The 16997-nt window shown below is 36.7% G+C and overlaps 2 protein-coding genes and 1 pseudogene across 5 annotated transcripts in view; 2 read left to right on the top strand and 1 right to left on the bottom strand.

Annotated features, from left to right (window-relative positions):
• Positions 1-675: 675 nt before the first annotated feature.
• On the bottom strand, positions 676-14385 carry LOC110047870 (DNA excision repair protein ERCC-1-like). Of its 3 annotated transcripts, none has more exons than XM_020753618.2 (9): positions 13915-14385; positions 12172-12247; positions 11914-12017; positions 10945-11044; positions 9839-9915; positions 9290-9389; positions 7898-7969; positions 7486-7554; positions 676-1791 (listed from the first exon to the last, which is right to left on the bottom strand). In XM_020753618.2, the coding sequence occupies exons 1-9, from the start codon at positions 14358-14360 to the stop codon at positions 1711-1713; spliced, it is 1125 nt and encodes a 374-aa protein (XP_020609277.2). In that variant the 5' UTR covers positions 14361-14385; the 3' UTR covers positions 676-1710. The 3 variants fall into 3 exon arrangements, 2 of the variants coding, with proteins under 2 accessions (XP_020609277.2, XP_020609294.2); XR_016207241.1 differs by having other exon boundaries at positions 1729-1791; positions 7898-7962; XM_020753635.2 differs by lacking the exon at positions 676-1791 and having other exon boundaries at positions 6016-7554.
• LOC149112061 (uncharacterized) lies at positions 4139-5309 on the top strand (annotated as a pseudogene).
• A 9-nt stretch (positions 14386-14394) lies between the features above and the next one.
• The window catches only part of LOC110047861 (N-acetylglucosamine-1-phosphotransferase subunit gamma-like), a 31565-nt gene continuing 28962 nt past the window's right edge, over positions 14395-16997 (top strand). For both annotated transcript variants that reach the window (XM_020753607.2, XM_089289707.1), the window contains exon 1: positions 14395-14499. In XM_020753607.2, the coding sequence (XP_020609266.2) occupies positions 14439-14499 (61 nt within the window). In that variant the 5' untranslated portion in view covers positions 14395-14438. The remainder of the gene's footprint in view (positions 14500-16997) is intronic.

Consider the following 16997-nt stretch of genomic DNA (forward strand, 5'->3'; position numbering starts at 1 on the left):
ATTATGAGCATGATTACTCCCTGAATACGACACAGGGTTCAATTACTAATTAATTGTATCAAGAACAAAATTTTGAAAGCCAAGCCTCTTGAGAACTTCTTTTGAGCAAAAAAGTGAGTAGCGCCTTCTACAAATGTAGGAAATATTAAGAAAACCATTAAAGCGCATATAATTGACATGCAAATGGTTAAGGTATCCAGTTACAGGTATCCAATTTCAACAAGTTGTAATTGGATACCTGTAATTGGCCACCCACATGATCGAGCGTCGATTACATGACAAATAGGTGTGCAGAGAACCCATCATGATAGACAGTTTTGTTATAGATACGATAAGGTCATAAATAGGGTACCGAAAATTTGGTAATGATATTAAACTGGGAAGCGCACTGAAACTGGGGGAATGGGGTAAAGAAGTCAGGTCATTTTTTTTTTACTTTCTCTCACCACATTGTCAGTGCATCCATGGCATTCTTACCTTGGGGGTTTTGTTCTTCTATTGGCTACCGAAGCTAAAAGGTTGCAGTCAAACTGAGTGTGAGAGGAAATAGAAAAGAGAGCACTTCTTGAGCAAGGGTACAGCATACAACCAAGGAGTATAGACCCACAAGCACCACTTCAGCCTTCGAGTCTGGGACTCTCTGATATGTTAATTCATAAGATATTAAAGTCAATGTTAAAATAGAACAATTTATTTGAAACTGCGTATGAGATACAGAAACAGACTTCATATTTTTAGCTGTCACAAGCTTTCAACTCAGTCCTGGCACCTTTGTCAAGTGAGCGTTGTTGGCAGGAATTAATCTCAAATTTATTTTAAGTGTGCAGCATTTATATACTGTAATTTCATACACTAAACAACTACAATGTATATGGTTTATTCTGGCTACCTTATCATAGGAATATAACGAAGCATGTTAACAACGCGAACAAAATTTACGTGTTAAAAAATTAATGCAAATTTCTGAAAAGTTATGTTTACAAACTTTTTATTACCGCGAATTTCCGTGTGGTATGTTTGCACAATTAAGACGCGAATTTGATAGTTTTCGCACTTATTTTGTTAGAAACCAACAACATCCAACCACAAAATTTGCTCTTTATTTCCAGCAAAAAACACAAGGTAGCCATACAAACTAGGGCATGAATGGGTGCAGGGTTGTAATGCGCCCCTTCCTTTTCTGGATACATGCTTTGAACTTTTCTCTGCCATCGGGACGTTATCAGTCAGTACGAACTTTGACGGTGTTTGGTCAACGTTTCGAATAAGTTCACTGGGAATTTCATCTTCAACTATAGCGGACACTGTATCATGTAGAAACGCTGCCTTTACTTCCAGCCAAGTTGCTTTGCTGACAATAAAGGTGTCTTAAAGTAACGATGATTCAAATTAAGGTCATTTTAATTAACAGTGAGGTAAATTAAGATACATAAAATTAACGCAAATTTTTGACATTCACGTTAACATGCATTGTTAATTCCCTATAATAAGGTATTTTAAGTCTTATAAACCATCGCAAAATTACATTCAGTGGCACTGTACTGTAACATTGTTACTGACAGTAAGTAATATTACAATAAATTGATTATACTTCAATCACGTGGATGCAACTGATCATGCTTTATAGGTAAATTGACTCTATGTCTTGTCTACAGTGTATCTCTTGTTTTTAATTTATAACTGGAAGATGCGGTTGGCAATAACATGATGTTACACTGTCTTGTCATCTTCTGTTTCTTTTGATTTCTTAGCCACAAATGGCAGCTGGATCAGATCATGCAGTCTCTGGGCCTGAGTGGCAAAAAATAAATATTGGGCATGTAGAAAATGATTATAGGAATATTTTTTAAACTTAGTCTAAGAAAACATAGTCTTGTATGTAGCTGTTGTTTGGGGTTGCAATGAAACAATCCACCCCCCCCCCCCCCCCCCATTCTCCAGTTGGTGAATGATGAAATGTTGAGTGGTGAGGTCAAACACTGACTTCATAGTAACTTAAGACACCTGCAGGGTTCTCCCGAAAATTTGAAGTAGAGGGAGAATAACTTTGAATAGGCAGCAGACAATGCTGATAAAAAGACGTGGGGTGGTTTTATAGGAGCAACGTGGAGGAGGGGGGGGACCGACCGCAACCTTTTATTGAGGGGTCCGGGAGCCTCCCCGCGGAAATTTTGAAATTGGGGTTCTAAAAAGTGCATTTCACTGTATTTTAAGCAATCACGGTTTTAAGTTCTTTTGTTAAAGAAAAGCAATTTCACTGAGAAAAACATACACGTAATGTATTGTGTTACTTGAACAGTTTAATCATCGTCATCCATATCAAATTCGAAAAAAGTATCAAAAACATCAAAAACATTCCCAATCACGCATGTAAAAACAGATGAGAAACCCAAATGAGAAAAGAGTTTGCTGGCATTGAAGGTACTAGATTGAGGTTTGACGTGTATTTTGTTAAAAGACAAGTTTTGAGTGGCTCTAACACAGTGCTAGGGGTGGAATTCATTGAACGTGATGAAGCTTGTGATTGGTTACCGTTGCAAGCACAAGCCTGTGATACTTTGTGAAGTTTCCCGCGGATTTAAGCTCAGAATATTTTCTGACTAAGCATGTGGACTATCATCGACTTTTTGAACCTTTGCGGTAGTTTGGGTTTTTCGTTTGTGATTTCAAAAGTGATAAAATTAATACAATCAAACTTAAACTTGACATATTTTGCAAATGTTTCACTTTATAATGAAGCCTTGAAATAGTGCATGTATTTATTCATACTTCCCTGCTCGATAAGCTCACCAGTTTTATATCTCACTTTCAATATTTACACAAACATCTTACAGTTGCCGAGTTTAAAGATTGTGTAAGTTTGTTTCTTTTGTTGAAAGAAATCTTCTTTTATTAATTTTTTTCCCAAATACATTGTAGTTATTTATTCTCGAAAATCCTCCATGTGCAAGCCAGGCACTGTGTTGCATGTCGTAAAGAACTAATTACATTACGCGTACATTCACTGGAGATAAAATAACTAATTTTAATCATATTTTTGAAAGAAAATGTTTTATGACCTTCATTTGTGCCATCTCTATTTTCTTTTCAATTTGTCCTAGGTACTGAACAGCAATTGCTGGGTTTTTCACTTCTTTTTCAGACGAAAAACTGAGCTTTAACTTAACCCCGGCTGTCGAATATTTCAGTGCTGCTGTCACGGCTCAGTGCCCACGTCATGTTTTTGGCGGCAATTCGCACGGCCCGAATGATTTCAGATTTCTTTTATCTTACTGCTATATATATGTTATTTGCCGGCTGGGAGGTCCGTATGGTGAAAAACTGTGACCGAGGTCTGCCTGAGGCCGCAGGCTGAGGGCAGCATTTTCAAGCCTGAGGTCACAGTTTCTCACCATAAGGACCGACCCTAAGCCGGCAAATAACATGTTAATTTTTTTTTCCTGTAGTAAATTGGTTTTACAGATTACAAATGGGTTTGTTCTCTTGTCATTGAATCGGCTTGTGTGCCGTCTACTTACGATTTGTAATAAATCTCGGCAACGATAGCGAGCAAGTAACTCAGATAGTGGGGGGGGGGGGGGGGGACAGGGGGGTCAGAACCTCCTGCCTCCTGTACCCTGCTCTCCTGCTTCCCGTACCTTCATCTCCCGCCTCCCGCCCTTTTCTGTGCTGCTCCCGTCCCCTGTAAATTGGCAGAGTCAAAACACATCCTAGACCATCCTAGTCATTTAGCTTTACAATTCTTAAGCATTTCCTCTGTTTTTAAATAATTTAACAAAATTACCACTGCTATATGTTTCAATTCAATGAAGTTTTGACCTACTTGTTTATCTCCTTTTAGTTTCACCGTTTCAGTCCATTTTCATTGGCTTTTCAGATTTGTTTCTGAAATCCGTTTTCAGTGACAACGGTCTCAAAAGTTAATTCTAAATTGTCTTGTGTTCTGATAAACTATACACATTTCCAGTAACCAGTCCGGCGTTTATTTAGATCAAACAAGTAAATCATGGAAGTAGGTTGTCTCACCTTTTTGCAATTTGACAGCTTATGCGACACGTGCACTCATGCCCCTTGACATTTCATGACCTATGATGTAGCCACAAATTGGCTACATCATAGGTCCACGAATTGGCGATGAACAACAGAGATATTCTGGTTTCCTATGATGTTTCTTCCCTGTTCACCAATGTACTCCTGGAGGAGACCATACAACTACTCCCTGACAAGGCTTTCATTAATAATTGGTTTCATGAAGTGTACCATCTTAATCTCAATAAGCTGGACCTTGTCGATCTTCTTAGAGCAGCAACAAAGGACCAACTTTTCACATTCAACGGCCAGCTATATGAACAGATTGACGGAGTTGCTATGAACTCCCCCCTTGGTCCTCTATTAGCCAACGTTTTTATGTGCAGCAATGAAGAAACCTTGGATCGTGAAGGCAAGATGCCAACATATTACAAGAAATTTGTGGATGACATACTGACCATTATGCAGGACAAAGCATCAGCAGACAATTTCCTTGAGATTTTAAACCAGTGTCATTCCTCTATTAAGTTCACCGTGGAGACGGAAAGTAATAGCATACTTCCTTTTTTGGGCTCCCAGCTGCTCAACAAACATACTCATGTAGCTACATGTTGAGACTAAGGTGTATGTTAAACCCACAAATACTGGCCTCCTGCTACATTACAAAATAGAGCCACGTAGATGACCTATACAAACATGGGTTATTAGAAACTATGCTTGATCATGCATTTCGACTTTCATCCAATTGGCATTACTTCTCTGAAGAATGTGATCGACTGAAATGATTGTTTTCTCAACTAAAATATCCTGAAAATCTTGTGAACTCTACCATTTCATGGTTTGTTGCCGCCAAAGCATCGGAACCTGTTTCCTCATCTGCTGTCAGCGTTGGATCAGACCCCATTTTCATACTTCTTACATGCATATATATATATATATATATATATATATATATATATATATATATATATATATATATATATATATATATAAAAAGTTAAGATGCTTCGAGCCAACAGGGATGCCACGCGCCAGAAGGATCCAAAAGGATTCGTAGTCCAAACCTCGAGTAATGAAATTTGTAGGCAATTGTGGAAAACGAGGACGGACAACTTCGAGCGAAAAAAATATATATATACAGTAAAAAGTCTAAGAAATCTTAAAAAAAAGTCTAAGAAATCTTAAAAAAAAAAGTCTAAGAAATCTTAAAAAAAAAGTTTAAAAATTTAATTACGAAAGGTTTAATTTAATTACGAAACATAGGTTTCTTCAACTTCTGACGGTAAAAAAAGTTAAAAAGTTAAAAATTTAATAGAAAAACGTTTCGGTCTTAGACCTTCATCAGTTACAAGAGAAAAAGAATGAAAACTAAGTTTAAATACGGTTACAGTGTGGGAGATTATGTAACGAAATGAAAAATACAATATTGTGCTATTAATACATCGTGATTAATACAATACAGGAAGAAAATGCAAAACGAGAAATACAATGCTGTACTATAAATTGCGTCATACAGGGTGATAATTAATAGACCAAACGAAAAGAATACAATACTGTGCATAAATTACATTATAGAGCGTGATAATTGCAGAACTAGGTTAAATTCAACCTAAAAACTAAAAGAGTTAAAATAGATAAAATGGACTCTTGCAATGCGGTAAATATAACGGGAAAAATAGTTTGCAAAGATAAGCAGTTGAAAAAAAAAAAAAAAAAAAGAAGAAACCTACGTTTACGCTGGACAAGGTTAATAACAAAATCCCAAATCGAGGCCTTTGGAGCATTAAAGGGTTGACAAACAACAAAATCCCTGGAGGGGCCCTTAAACAATAAGCTGTAATAAGATCCCAGGCAGGGCCTTTGAGCATACCTAACACCCAAAAAGCTGACAAAATCCAAGGAAGGGCCTTTGAACTGCCTTATGGCGCGAACGCAGATTTACACAAGAGAAAGTTAATTATAACAAATTCTGTTTTTGGAGTGAAATTCTTTTCTTTTATTTAAGCCATGGGGAGCCAAAGAGAACAGTTGAGCACTCCAATAAGCCTCTTTCGTAATTAAAAACCTATCGATCTCATCTGAGTCATTAGGGGCCTGCACCTGATCAATGCATTGGAATTCAAAATCATCCAAGGAGTGTGGAATTTTATTGAAATGTACTGCTACCTCACAAGTGGTTTTGTTTGTGATCTTATTACAGCTTATTGTTTAAGGGCCCCTCCAGGGATTTTGTTGTTTGTCAACCCTTTAAAGCTCCAAAGGCCTCGATTTGGGATTTTGTTATTAACCTTGTCCAGCGTAAACGTAGGTTTCTTCTTTTTTTTTTTTTCAACTGCTTATCTTTGCAAACTATTTTTCCCGTTATATTTACCGCATTGCAAGAGTCCGTTTTATCTATTTTAACTCTTTTAGTTTTTAGGTTGAATTTAACCTAGTTCTGCAATTATCACGCTCTATAATGTAATTTATGCACAGTATTGTATTCTTTTCGTTTGGTCTATTAATTATCACCCTGTATGACGCAATTTATAGTACAGCATTGTATTTCTCGTTTTGCATTTTCTTCCTGTATTGTATTAATCACGATGTATTAATAGCACAATATTGTATTTTTCATTTCGTTACGTAATCTCCCACACTGTAACCGTATTTAAACTTAGTTTTCGTCCTTTTTCTCTTGTAACTGATGAAGGTCTAAGACCGAAACGTTTTTCTATTAAATTTTTAACTTTTTAACTTTTTTTACCGTCAGAAGTTGTCCGTCCTTGCTTTATCAAACGTTTTTAAATTCATTTTTGCGGTGAGGCTTGGACTGTGAATCTTCATTGATCCTCCTGACGCAGTGGCATTCTTTGTTGGCTTGAGGCATTTTATAACCGTTTTATATATATATATAGATAGATAGATAGATAGATAGATAGATAGATAGATAGATAGATAGATAGATATATAGATATAGATATATTCACTGTTCAATTTTACTATTCACTTGATAATGACTGAAGTACGGTAGAAACGTTGTGTTTTACCGTTGATTTTTATTGTCAAAAGTTTCAAGAAACCATAATTTCCTTTTAGTGAGTGCTAATCAGAGTAATGGACATAAGATAAGCACTTGTAGGCCTAAATCAAATCACTACTTGGACCAAAACTGTTTTGTTTACTGTGCCATTAATGACTGGAACACTTTACCACCTAAAATTTATTCATTCAGATACATGCAACTATTAGAAAGCTTGAAAGCAAGAATTCTCAAGAGTAACGTCACATGTAATGTCACAACAAACCACCCAAGCTAAAAGGGTCTATTTGCGATCAACAAACAAATAACCCACTACCTTTTTAGGCTGTTAAACCTTGGCTGCACAGTTCTCTAAAGATGTATAATTTTGTCCTTCTGAAATTGAACTTTTCATATTTTGAAAGCTTCTGTACAGTAAGTGGAAGGTCAAATACCTTAAGAGGTCCAAATCCAGGAAGCAAAGCAAGGTCGTCCTTTGAAGCTGTAGCCATGTTAGCTAGGGACTACATATGAAAGATAAGGGTATTTTGCTAGACATGTATCAACACAGCCTGAATATTTTAAGGTTAACTCACATAGCTTAAAATTCACAACTGCAACATCTATTGGCTGTAGAAGAATAATAGTGTAACTACAGGAAAACTCTGAATGAAGGGAAAGTTGCCCATTGACCATCATTACAAATCTAATTTTGCCCTATGATTTTGTTAAAGACTAAATAGATATCCTTCTACAATTTTGACATATTTGACATTTTTTGACTCCTTATTTCCCCACTGCATTCCTTTGTTTGACTGTGTGAAATAAACTGAAACATTGAGGGGTAATTTGAAATTACACGCTTACTTCAAATGTAGAACTCAGAGAGACAACATCTGTCTTGTTAATGCCCTTCACTGTAGTAAGGCAGTCTGTGAGCTTAAAAAGAACACAAATTAAAGCAGCTGTATCTGTCACATAAAGCTTAAATCAGCATGCACATTTGCGTCGTAACTAGTTCCATGGGAAACATTTGCCTGTAGTTTCAGTTATTTTGTCAAGAATATCACTGAAGTTTTCTGACATTAAGCTAAGGGAGGCAATTTAAACCTGTATAGTATTTTTTTAACATACAGTCAGTGCGCTGTGTATCATTATAATTTTATTAATCCAAAATTTGCTACTATTAGGACAATGGCCAAATGATTCATGATTAAGCCAGGCACATACGGTTCTTCAGTCTTAGTTCAAATATTGGCCTGACCTGCCAGCCTGTTGGGCTCGAGTGTCTCACCTAACATAAACCTGAAGCATAGTACTGCAGGTTCATTCCCAGCAGCAGGTTTAAGCAGCCAAAAGTCAGTCAAGCAAGTCTCACATGAGATTGAGAGTGTAACCTTTGATCAGGTCTTCTTTTTTGGCAAACCGGAAAAGGGGAAAAAAAAGAATGCCCGATACACTTACTTCATGAGTTCTCTGCCACCCCTTCATTGCTTACCTGTCAACAGTGATTTTATCTTGTGTCATGCTATAAATGTGAGCCAATTAAATTTTACCGTAAATCTATGTGGGTTGTTGGAAGAGGTATAGGTGACAAAGTGCAATGTACATGTTTACTTTATTTCTAGGTAAGGGAAAAAGCAAGTTGTAATGTCTATGTATAATCCCTCAAGAAACAAAGAATTTGTTGAAAAAAAATTGGTGGAATATCAGATTCTTTTATTTCACTGGAAGTGACAAAAGTGAGGGAATAAAATTAATGGTATAAAAGGTAAATTCCAGGGAACTCACCACAACTGCATCAACTACAGAAGTTTTTGACACTTGGAATCAATTGATAAATGATGCTCTTGCCAAATTACATGGAAAGCATGGCTACTGTTCTTTCAGATGCATGTCTTCTATCTTCTTCCTGGATTTCAGAATAAAATCTTGAAGAGACCAATTTATAACCTCTGGAAATTCGCTGTTCACAACCATCTCCACAGCTGTTTGGAATTGCACCAGAAGTCAGCTATCCAATCACGTAACCAATCAGAATATGGCTCAAAAACTCTTGTTTTATGACCAGTGAGACAAAAGTCCAGATTCTGAACTATACAGGCAGACAACTCATGAAGTAAATGTATCTGACATTCTTTTTTCCTGAATTTGGTTTGCCGAAAAAAACAACAACAAACAAACAAACAAAAAAACACCCGATCCCTGGTTATTGAGTGTGAAGACCAGCTACTCCCTCTTTACGTGGTATGCCATTACCTTACTAAGATAATCTCCTTCACTTTGACCAAGTAGGGCATCAGGTGGTTTGTTTTCATATACTTTGTAGGTTTCAAGGTACCTCCCTGCCTCTTCTGGACTACAAACAGTAATTACATGTATCGTTAATAATAAGCCTACCATCTAGAAGCACAAATATATATTGCAATATGTGATAAATCAGAGAAATTACCAATAGTCTCAAGTCTATCCTATTCCTATTTACAAGATGGATTTTATTATTACTATCTAGAAACATACATTTTTAAGTTAATCCACATTTTACATACAAGAGCCCATTTTCAATAAAACCATAACATGAAATCAAAATATTTAAATCAGCTACATGTCTGAATTAATCCAAACTTGAAGAATAAAAGAAAGTTAAACATGGTGGCACAAATGGGAAAAGTTCATTGATTCGATGTTTTCACACTCCATTAGGCCTGGTTACAGCATGTTGTAACTGTAGTTAGATCTAAATACATGTAAGCCAAACAAACAAAGAAAAAACATACTTGGATAATAATGTAAATAAATAAAATGTACCTCCAAGCAAGCATAAGAGTACAGTCAGCCATCATTGCCATTTTAGCTAACTCCTTGAGGGTCTGGTGAGGATCTTTCTGGAAAAGAAGAAGCTATCAGTCTTATGGTAAATATGACCACCGCAGAAAAGTGTCACACAGATTATTACATCAAAATTTATCACTTCATTTTATATTTAACTATCATGAAAGTCTTTACTTTTCACCAGACACTTAGGTACAACAAATTGAAATTTGGTACAATTTGGTACACAAATGAAATTTGGTACCACAAATGGAAATACTACAGTTGTACCATCTGCATTTGGCCACTAATACTCACATCTCACCACTTAATTAACAACTTGATCACTTATGGGAAGAGTTACATTGCTCAGTCTCTGAGTCTCAGAGAAATTATAAGAAAATACCTAAAAATGCAGAAAAATTTAATATATCTAAGTATATTTTTTTTACTAATAACGTAATTATTGTAGATTGCATTTCTGATTAACTTCACTTCGTGAAAAACCTTACATGATTCCTGAGGATCTTACAAGATCTTTAAAGACCTTCCTAAGATCCTTAAGCCCACAGCACATGCAAGAACTGCTGCCAGCACTGACATGGACTCCAATGGGTTGCGGGAAAAAGGGGTGTCCACGAACAACATGGAGGAGAATGATGCTAGAAGAGATGAGGAGTGCTGGTATTTGCTGGGAAAGTGCTGCAGGATTTGCCCAAGATAAGGCAATCTAAAGGAACCTCGTTGAGGACTCATGCTCCACAATGACAGAGCGGGATTGAGTTGAGCTGAGTTGAGTCAAGATCAGGATGTTTCAATGACTCTTAAAAAGATCTTTGAAAGGTTTTGTAAGGATCCTCCAGGTAACAAAATCTTTCGGCAAATTCTTTGAAGATCCTTGAAGATCCGTTAGGATCTTAGTCATGTGGATCTTTGAAAATCCTGGCAAGAATTGTAAATTAAAGATTTTTCATCCTCCTTAAGATCTAATAGCCAGGATGTTTGAGGATCCTGATTACGATTGGACAGCATAATGTCTTCAAGGAACCTCACAAATCCTTGCTGATCCTTGAAAGATTTTCACCAAGCAGTCCACTACATACCACATCAACTTGAGCCAGAAGTATTCTTAGTTGATATCTCTGTCCAAGCTGCCGTAATCTCTCATGAACGTACTCTGGATTAAAGTGATGATACCTTAAACTGAAAGAAAATTCATTAAAACCTTTGTTCCACTTAGCTTAAGTTACATTGCACCTTTGAGCCAGTAAAGAGAAACAGTTGCAGCAGAAAAACAGAAAGAATGCTTGCAACTACTCACAGATGGCATAGGCATCAAATTACAGGTGTTTGGTCAAAAGACCTTGTGACTGAACAGCTGTAATTTGGAGACCCACATGACTGAATGCTAATTGTGTGACAAAAAGGTGCACAGAGAACCAAAGAAAGTCAAGAATTTTGTAATAAATATGATTATTCATGTAAGCTACATATGGTTCTTGTTGGTTTCTTGTTTAGTCTTCTTAGAAAGTGTAAATCAAGCAGAACAATACAACAACAAAACACTGATGTTGAAGCACTTTTCTGATTTAACCAATCATGTGTTTGCAAATGAAGAATATTATAAATAAATGTAATTTTCTTAACTTTAATATTTAACATTTTTTCAAGCTACAATGGGCGATAAAAGTGTTGCTCAAGACACTTGGCATTAAAATTCAATTTTCGAGCATCTTGGAAACATTTCTTAGACTGTAAAGACCACAGCACCTACACAACATTGGGGGGCCGGGGGTATCAGAGAATTAACACTAGATGCAGATCATATAGAACAAAAGGTTAAATATCGAAAAGTATCTTTTTGTAAAAAGTGTCTCAACTACTTTTGTTGCCCATTGTGGCTTAATTTTACCAATATTATATTTCCTAAGTTTGTTTCTCACTATGATCCTGCTGTGAGAAAATGAATTAAACCTGGCTGAAGGTTCAATTTATTAATTAAGACACTGTAAAATGTAACAAACGAACAATCAAATCTTTATACGACTAAAATTTAATTGCATGGTTCATACCTTAGGAATAAAGCACAAGTTGTTGGACCAAGTACATAATCTGGAATAATGTCTCCCATCTCCCATGGAACATTCCTCACATGTTTTAACACTGGATTTCCTTTCTAAAATATTTAATTAACAAGATCTAAATTAAAACACCACCAAAGTTAGCTATTCATAGTGAATAAATATTATGATTCAAAGGTTTAAAGGTTGGCATATTTGAACCACGTGTTTGTCTTTCTCTATTTCAGTTTACTTAAAATAGTGAATTACCTGTCGTGGGTTAACGATGATGGCATTACTTTTTGACTTGGAGCTTACAGGAGGACCTTTAACGTCTATAGTTGACCTGAATATAATGACAAAGTAAAATGAGAAAACTGCAGTATAGCAATACAAGATTATGGCTAGGTGAAAAATACACACTGCATACTTGTAACAAATCAAAGAATTGCTTGTCATAGTTGCCTTATAAAATAAATTAGGTTGTTAGACATATAAATCTAGCAATGTTCTACCTAGACTTGCTACAAGTCAACCTACAAGTCAACCCCAAGTCAATCTATATATTAACATAAAAGCGCCTGCTTCCACAACCTGAGCAGAAGTCAATTTAGAGTCAAGTGAGGATGACTATTTCTACCTCACTTTCCAATTTGGTCTTAAGTAATTTCTACTAAAGAGTTATTTGGTAGTTATTTGAAGAGCTATGTTGTAAGAGTGAACTGACCCAGGACGTTAGCAAAACGACTAGGCCATAGGCAGACAGGACGTCAATACAGTGAAACAAAATCGTTGGGATAGAAAACGACCTTAATTCAAATTTAGTGTTCAGATCCAGATGTGTCTCTCTGACAGGAGGAATATTGAACATATAAACAACGCAGTGGTATTCGTACGGCACCCATATGACGACTTGTATTTGCTATTCGTATGGGAGTCAGACTATTTCACTGAATTTCTCTGTAATTGCTGATTCCTCCTTATCCAAATTATTATATTTACCTTAAGAAGAATTAAGCAATCCCAGTGAGTGCTGTTTCTTTGAGCCAGATTAATTTGCGTACTCTCTGCATACTCGGCGAACGACCCACTCGCGACACTTCAAATTTTTTGAGAGCTAGTTAATACTCATGCACATGTCACTACCTCTGGTTCACAGATTTACTGGCTACAAAGTACACTGTAGGTTGAAAAAGTGCGAAAAGAATTTCTTATAGCCTTTTAAAAATGTAGAATACATTGACTTGGATCAGGTAGTAAGTGACAACTTGGACCTTCTATGAATTTGGACCCTTGTTGGTAGTCCCGTACGAATTATTCGCATTTTTGCTATTCATATGGGAATTTTTCCTGCTTCCACAGCAGACGCAGTTTCAGTCAGCGTTAGATAGTTCTTTTTGTATTTAGTCCAGCTACTTGCGGTTAGTTTACCGAAGGATGGATGTTTCGAACGTTCTCTCCTTCCAAATCAGGTGAGGAATACATGCACACTGAATCTTGTAATGCAAACTGTTCCACGAAAATACGGTTGGACAGGTATTGTCTGAGGAAAGTGTTCAACTATGACATTCAAAACAAGGTTAGCGATTCTTAAATTTAATGGTAACTATTAGTTATACTCGAGGAATCCCGTATGAATAGCAGACACCAGTCACTGTATGGTCCCTTCTTATCGTGTGACATGTGCGTGAGTATTAACTAGCTCGGAAAAAATTTGAAGTGTCACGAGTGGGTCGTTCACTGAGTATGCAGAGAGTACGCAAATTAATCTGGCTCAAAGAAACCGCACTGATTGGATCGCTTATTTTTCCTAAAGGTAAATATAATAATTTGGATAAGGAAGAATCAGCAATTACAGAGAAATTCAATGAAATCTTCTGACTCCCGTACGAATAGCAAATACAAGTCGTTGTAGGGGTGCCGTACGAATAGCCACTGCGTATAAACAAACACGTCTGTAGGCTTGGGCTATCTTTATCAATACTATTTGTTGTACCGTATAATTGGACATACTCTTTTTCTTTTATCTTAGCAACTGTCTCTTTAAAGTGACTTGTATCCTCCAGAAAAGCGAATGTTTCTCGAAATGTCTTTCCTACTGTTGGCTTGACTGAACCAGCGCCAGCACTCGTTATAGCCGCTGATGTGTGATTGTTTTCAGAAGGCTCCAAATTACTTTCCTTACTTAAAGAATCCTGATTTGGATCTAAGGTCACTTCTACTATCCTTTGATCTTCTTGCGATTGCTCGTGTAAAGTTCTTGCTGCAAGGTCATTTTTCTCGTCTCCCTTTCGATCATTAACATTCGTAGTACAAGTGGAAGTGTCATCCTTTTTTTCCTCAATACATTTACAGTATTTCTTGTACGTATTAAACAATGGTTTTGGCCTTGACACTTGGATCTCCCCGTGTAAATCCTCTGCAGATGGAACAGTAAATCTCCTCTTGGTTGCCGCCATTTTGAAGCACCAGCGGGACTGGAGCCTACAGTGCGACTGCTGTGCATTACGCGGGCGCCAGTTTAGAAGAAAACAAAAATGTCGGCGCTGTGTTGTGGATTCCTTCTGCAGACTTCAATGTTATTCCTGTTTTTTCGAGGTGAGTTTTAGTTCCTCCCACTTGAAAAGCCTCTTAAGCCATTTTTTTTGTTGTTGAAGTTAACAAAGACAAATAATTTAAATCTAAAACCATGTGGCTTTGCTGGACCTTATATTTCGCAGTGGCTACCGTACGGCGACTTGTATTTGCTATTCGTACGAGAGTCAGAAGATTTCATTGAATTTCTCTGTAATTGCTGATTCTCCCTGATCAAAATTATTATAGTTACCTTTAGGAAAAATAAGCGATTCCAATGAGTGCCGTTTTCTTTGAGCCAGATTAATTTGCGTACTCTTTTAATACTAAGCGAACGACCCACTCGCGACACTTCGAATATTATAATACTCACGCACGTGTCACGCGATAAGAAGGGACCGTACAGCGACTGGTATCTGCTATTCAGGCGGGATTCCTCGAGTATAACTAAAATTTACCATTAAATTTAAGAATCACTAACCTATTTTTGAATGTCATACAGTAGTTGAACACTTTCCTCAGACAATACCGTTCCAGCCGTATTTTCGTGGAACAGTTTGCGTTACAAGATTCATTGTGCATGTATTCCTCACCTGATTTGGAAGGAGAAAACGTTCAAAGCATTCATCCTTCAGTAGACTAACTGCGAGTAGCCGGACTAAATACGAAAAGAACTATCTAATGTTGACTGAAACTGTGTCTGCTATGGAAGCAGGAAAAATTCCTGTATGAATAGCAAAAATGCAAATAATTTGTACAGGACTACCAACAAGAGTCCAAATTCATAGAAGTTCCAAGTTGTTGCTTACCACCCAATCCAAGTCAATGTATTCTATCTTTTAAAAGGCTATAAGAGATTCTTTTTGTACTTTTTCAACCTACAGTGTACTTTGTAGCCAGTAAATCTGTGAACCAGAGGTTGTGTGACATGTGCGTGAGTATTAACTTGCTCGGAAAAAATTTGAAGTGTCGCTGGGGGGTTATTGACAACAGGCGATAATAAGAGGATGTCAAGATGAGAAATCCTACACCAAAAAATCACTCAGCTGTGAAAGGGCAAACTCTTGGGTTTAGGCGGTAGTCTCTCCTTTCGCATGCTCCTTGTCTCCAAGATTTCTCACGGCCATATTTTTCTCGCAGTTTTCTTTTGCGTCATGCACGACGGACTAAGCGAAAGAGGGACTACTCATAGTCTACGTACATTAAAAATAGCCACTGTGTATATTTAAAGATGATTTCCAGTCTGTACTGTGCAGTCTCAACACCCTAAAGTTTATAAACATTATAAGTCTCACTCAATGGAATGCAAATCATTGTTATTCGTTATGAACCATATAACCTATCTTTTAGACCCTTCAAATTATTTTTCCAACTTGATTTTTACAGCTGCGAAGTTGTTTCATCAAGCAATATTAGGAAGAATGCAAAAGTAAAGCTTCACATCCATAATGGCAGTTGACATGAAGCTTTGAATTTACTTCATGTAAGTAGTTGCAAAATGTTTACATTTTGTGATGTCCTACATGAAACAACAAAAAGCGTAAACAAACTCTTGAGAGTGCATGGTACGAACTGGAAATCGTCTTTAAGATGGGGGGAGCATCATGTTTTAGTGGAGACAGGGGAGGGTAAGGACCTTACAATCTGCTGAGTAATGGTATGAGTTTAGTTCCTGTTTAGTGTCTGTCTGTTTTCTGCTGACTGCAGTACTTTACCTCCATTATAAAAAACATATGTGATTACAGTGTTCCATATAAGGGACAGGGGTCTCAGGTCAATGACTGGATAGTGACAACTACTTATCCTTGCAATTATAAGAAATGGCAGTGTTTAGTTATTTTGGTGCATTTTAATACTAAAAATGCATAATAAAGAAGTTTCCAAATGGAAAGTACTGGAAATCATCCCAGATCAAGAAAGAAACCACAGATGTTAATCAACATAGGGTGATTGATCATCGCAGTTATACACACAACTTAAGCAGTTGTGAAATTTAAGCCTGAAAAAAATTCAGGTATGAATGGGATTTGAACCCATGACCTCTGCAATACCTGGTGCAGTGCTCTACCAACTGAGCTATCAAGCCAACTGGGAGCTGGTCACATTGTGAATTATGTAGGTATGCAGGAATTTATTTTTATGAAGGTCAATTGATTTTGCCTTCCACTTTCCTCAAGCTCTGTTGTGAAATTGATAAAAGGATGACTGTTGTTCAATATCTTAAGAAATTCTGAGGTTGCTTCAACATCAAGCATTATGCTAAGAGGATCATCAACATACAGTAGCATTTGTACATGGCAGGCATCTTGTTTTCTGTTTCCAGCTGTATATCATTGGTACTGAATGGAACTGAAACCAACACTAAACAGTGTGATTCAATCTGCACAAAACTGTTAATTTTGTCTATATCATATCTTTAAAAGTTTATTATTAAATTGCTTTATTGTATCATTGTTTTATGTCCCTTTTAACTTTATAAATATTTTTATCACTTACCTTAGTCTATTTGCATTTTAGCATTC

This window comes from Orbicella faveolata, unplaced genomic scaffold (assembly GCF_042242905.1).
Source record: "Orbicella faveolata isolate gen_17 unplaced genomic scaffold, um_ofav_v1 contig_2, whole genome shotgun sequence".
NCBI lineage: Eukaryota > Metazoa > Cnidaria > Anthozoa > Scleractinia > Merulinidae > Orbicella > Orbicella faveolata.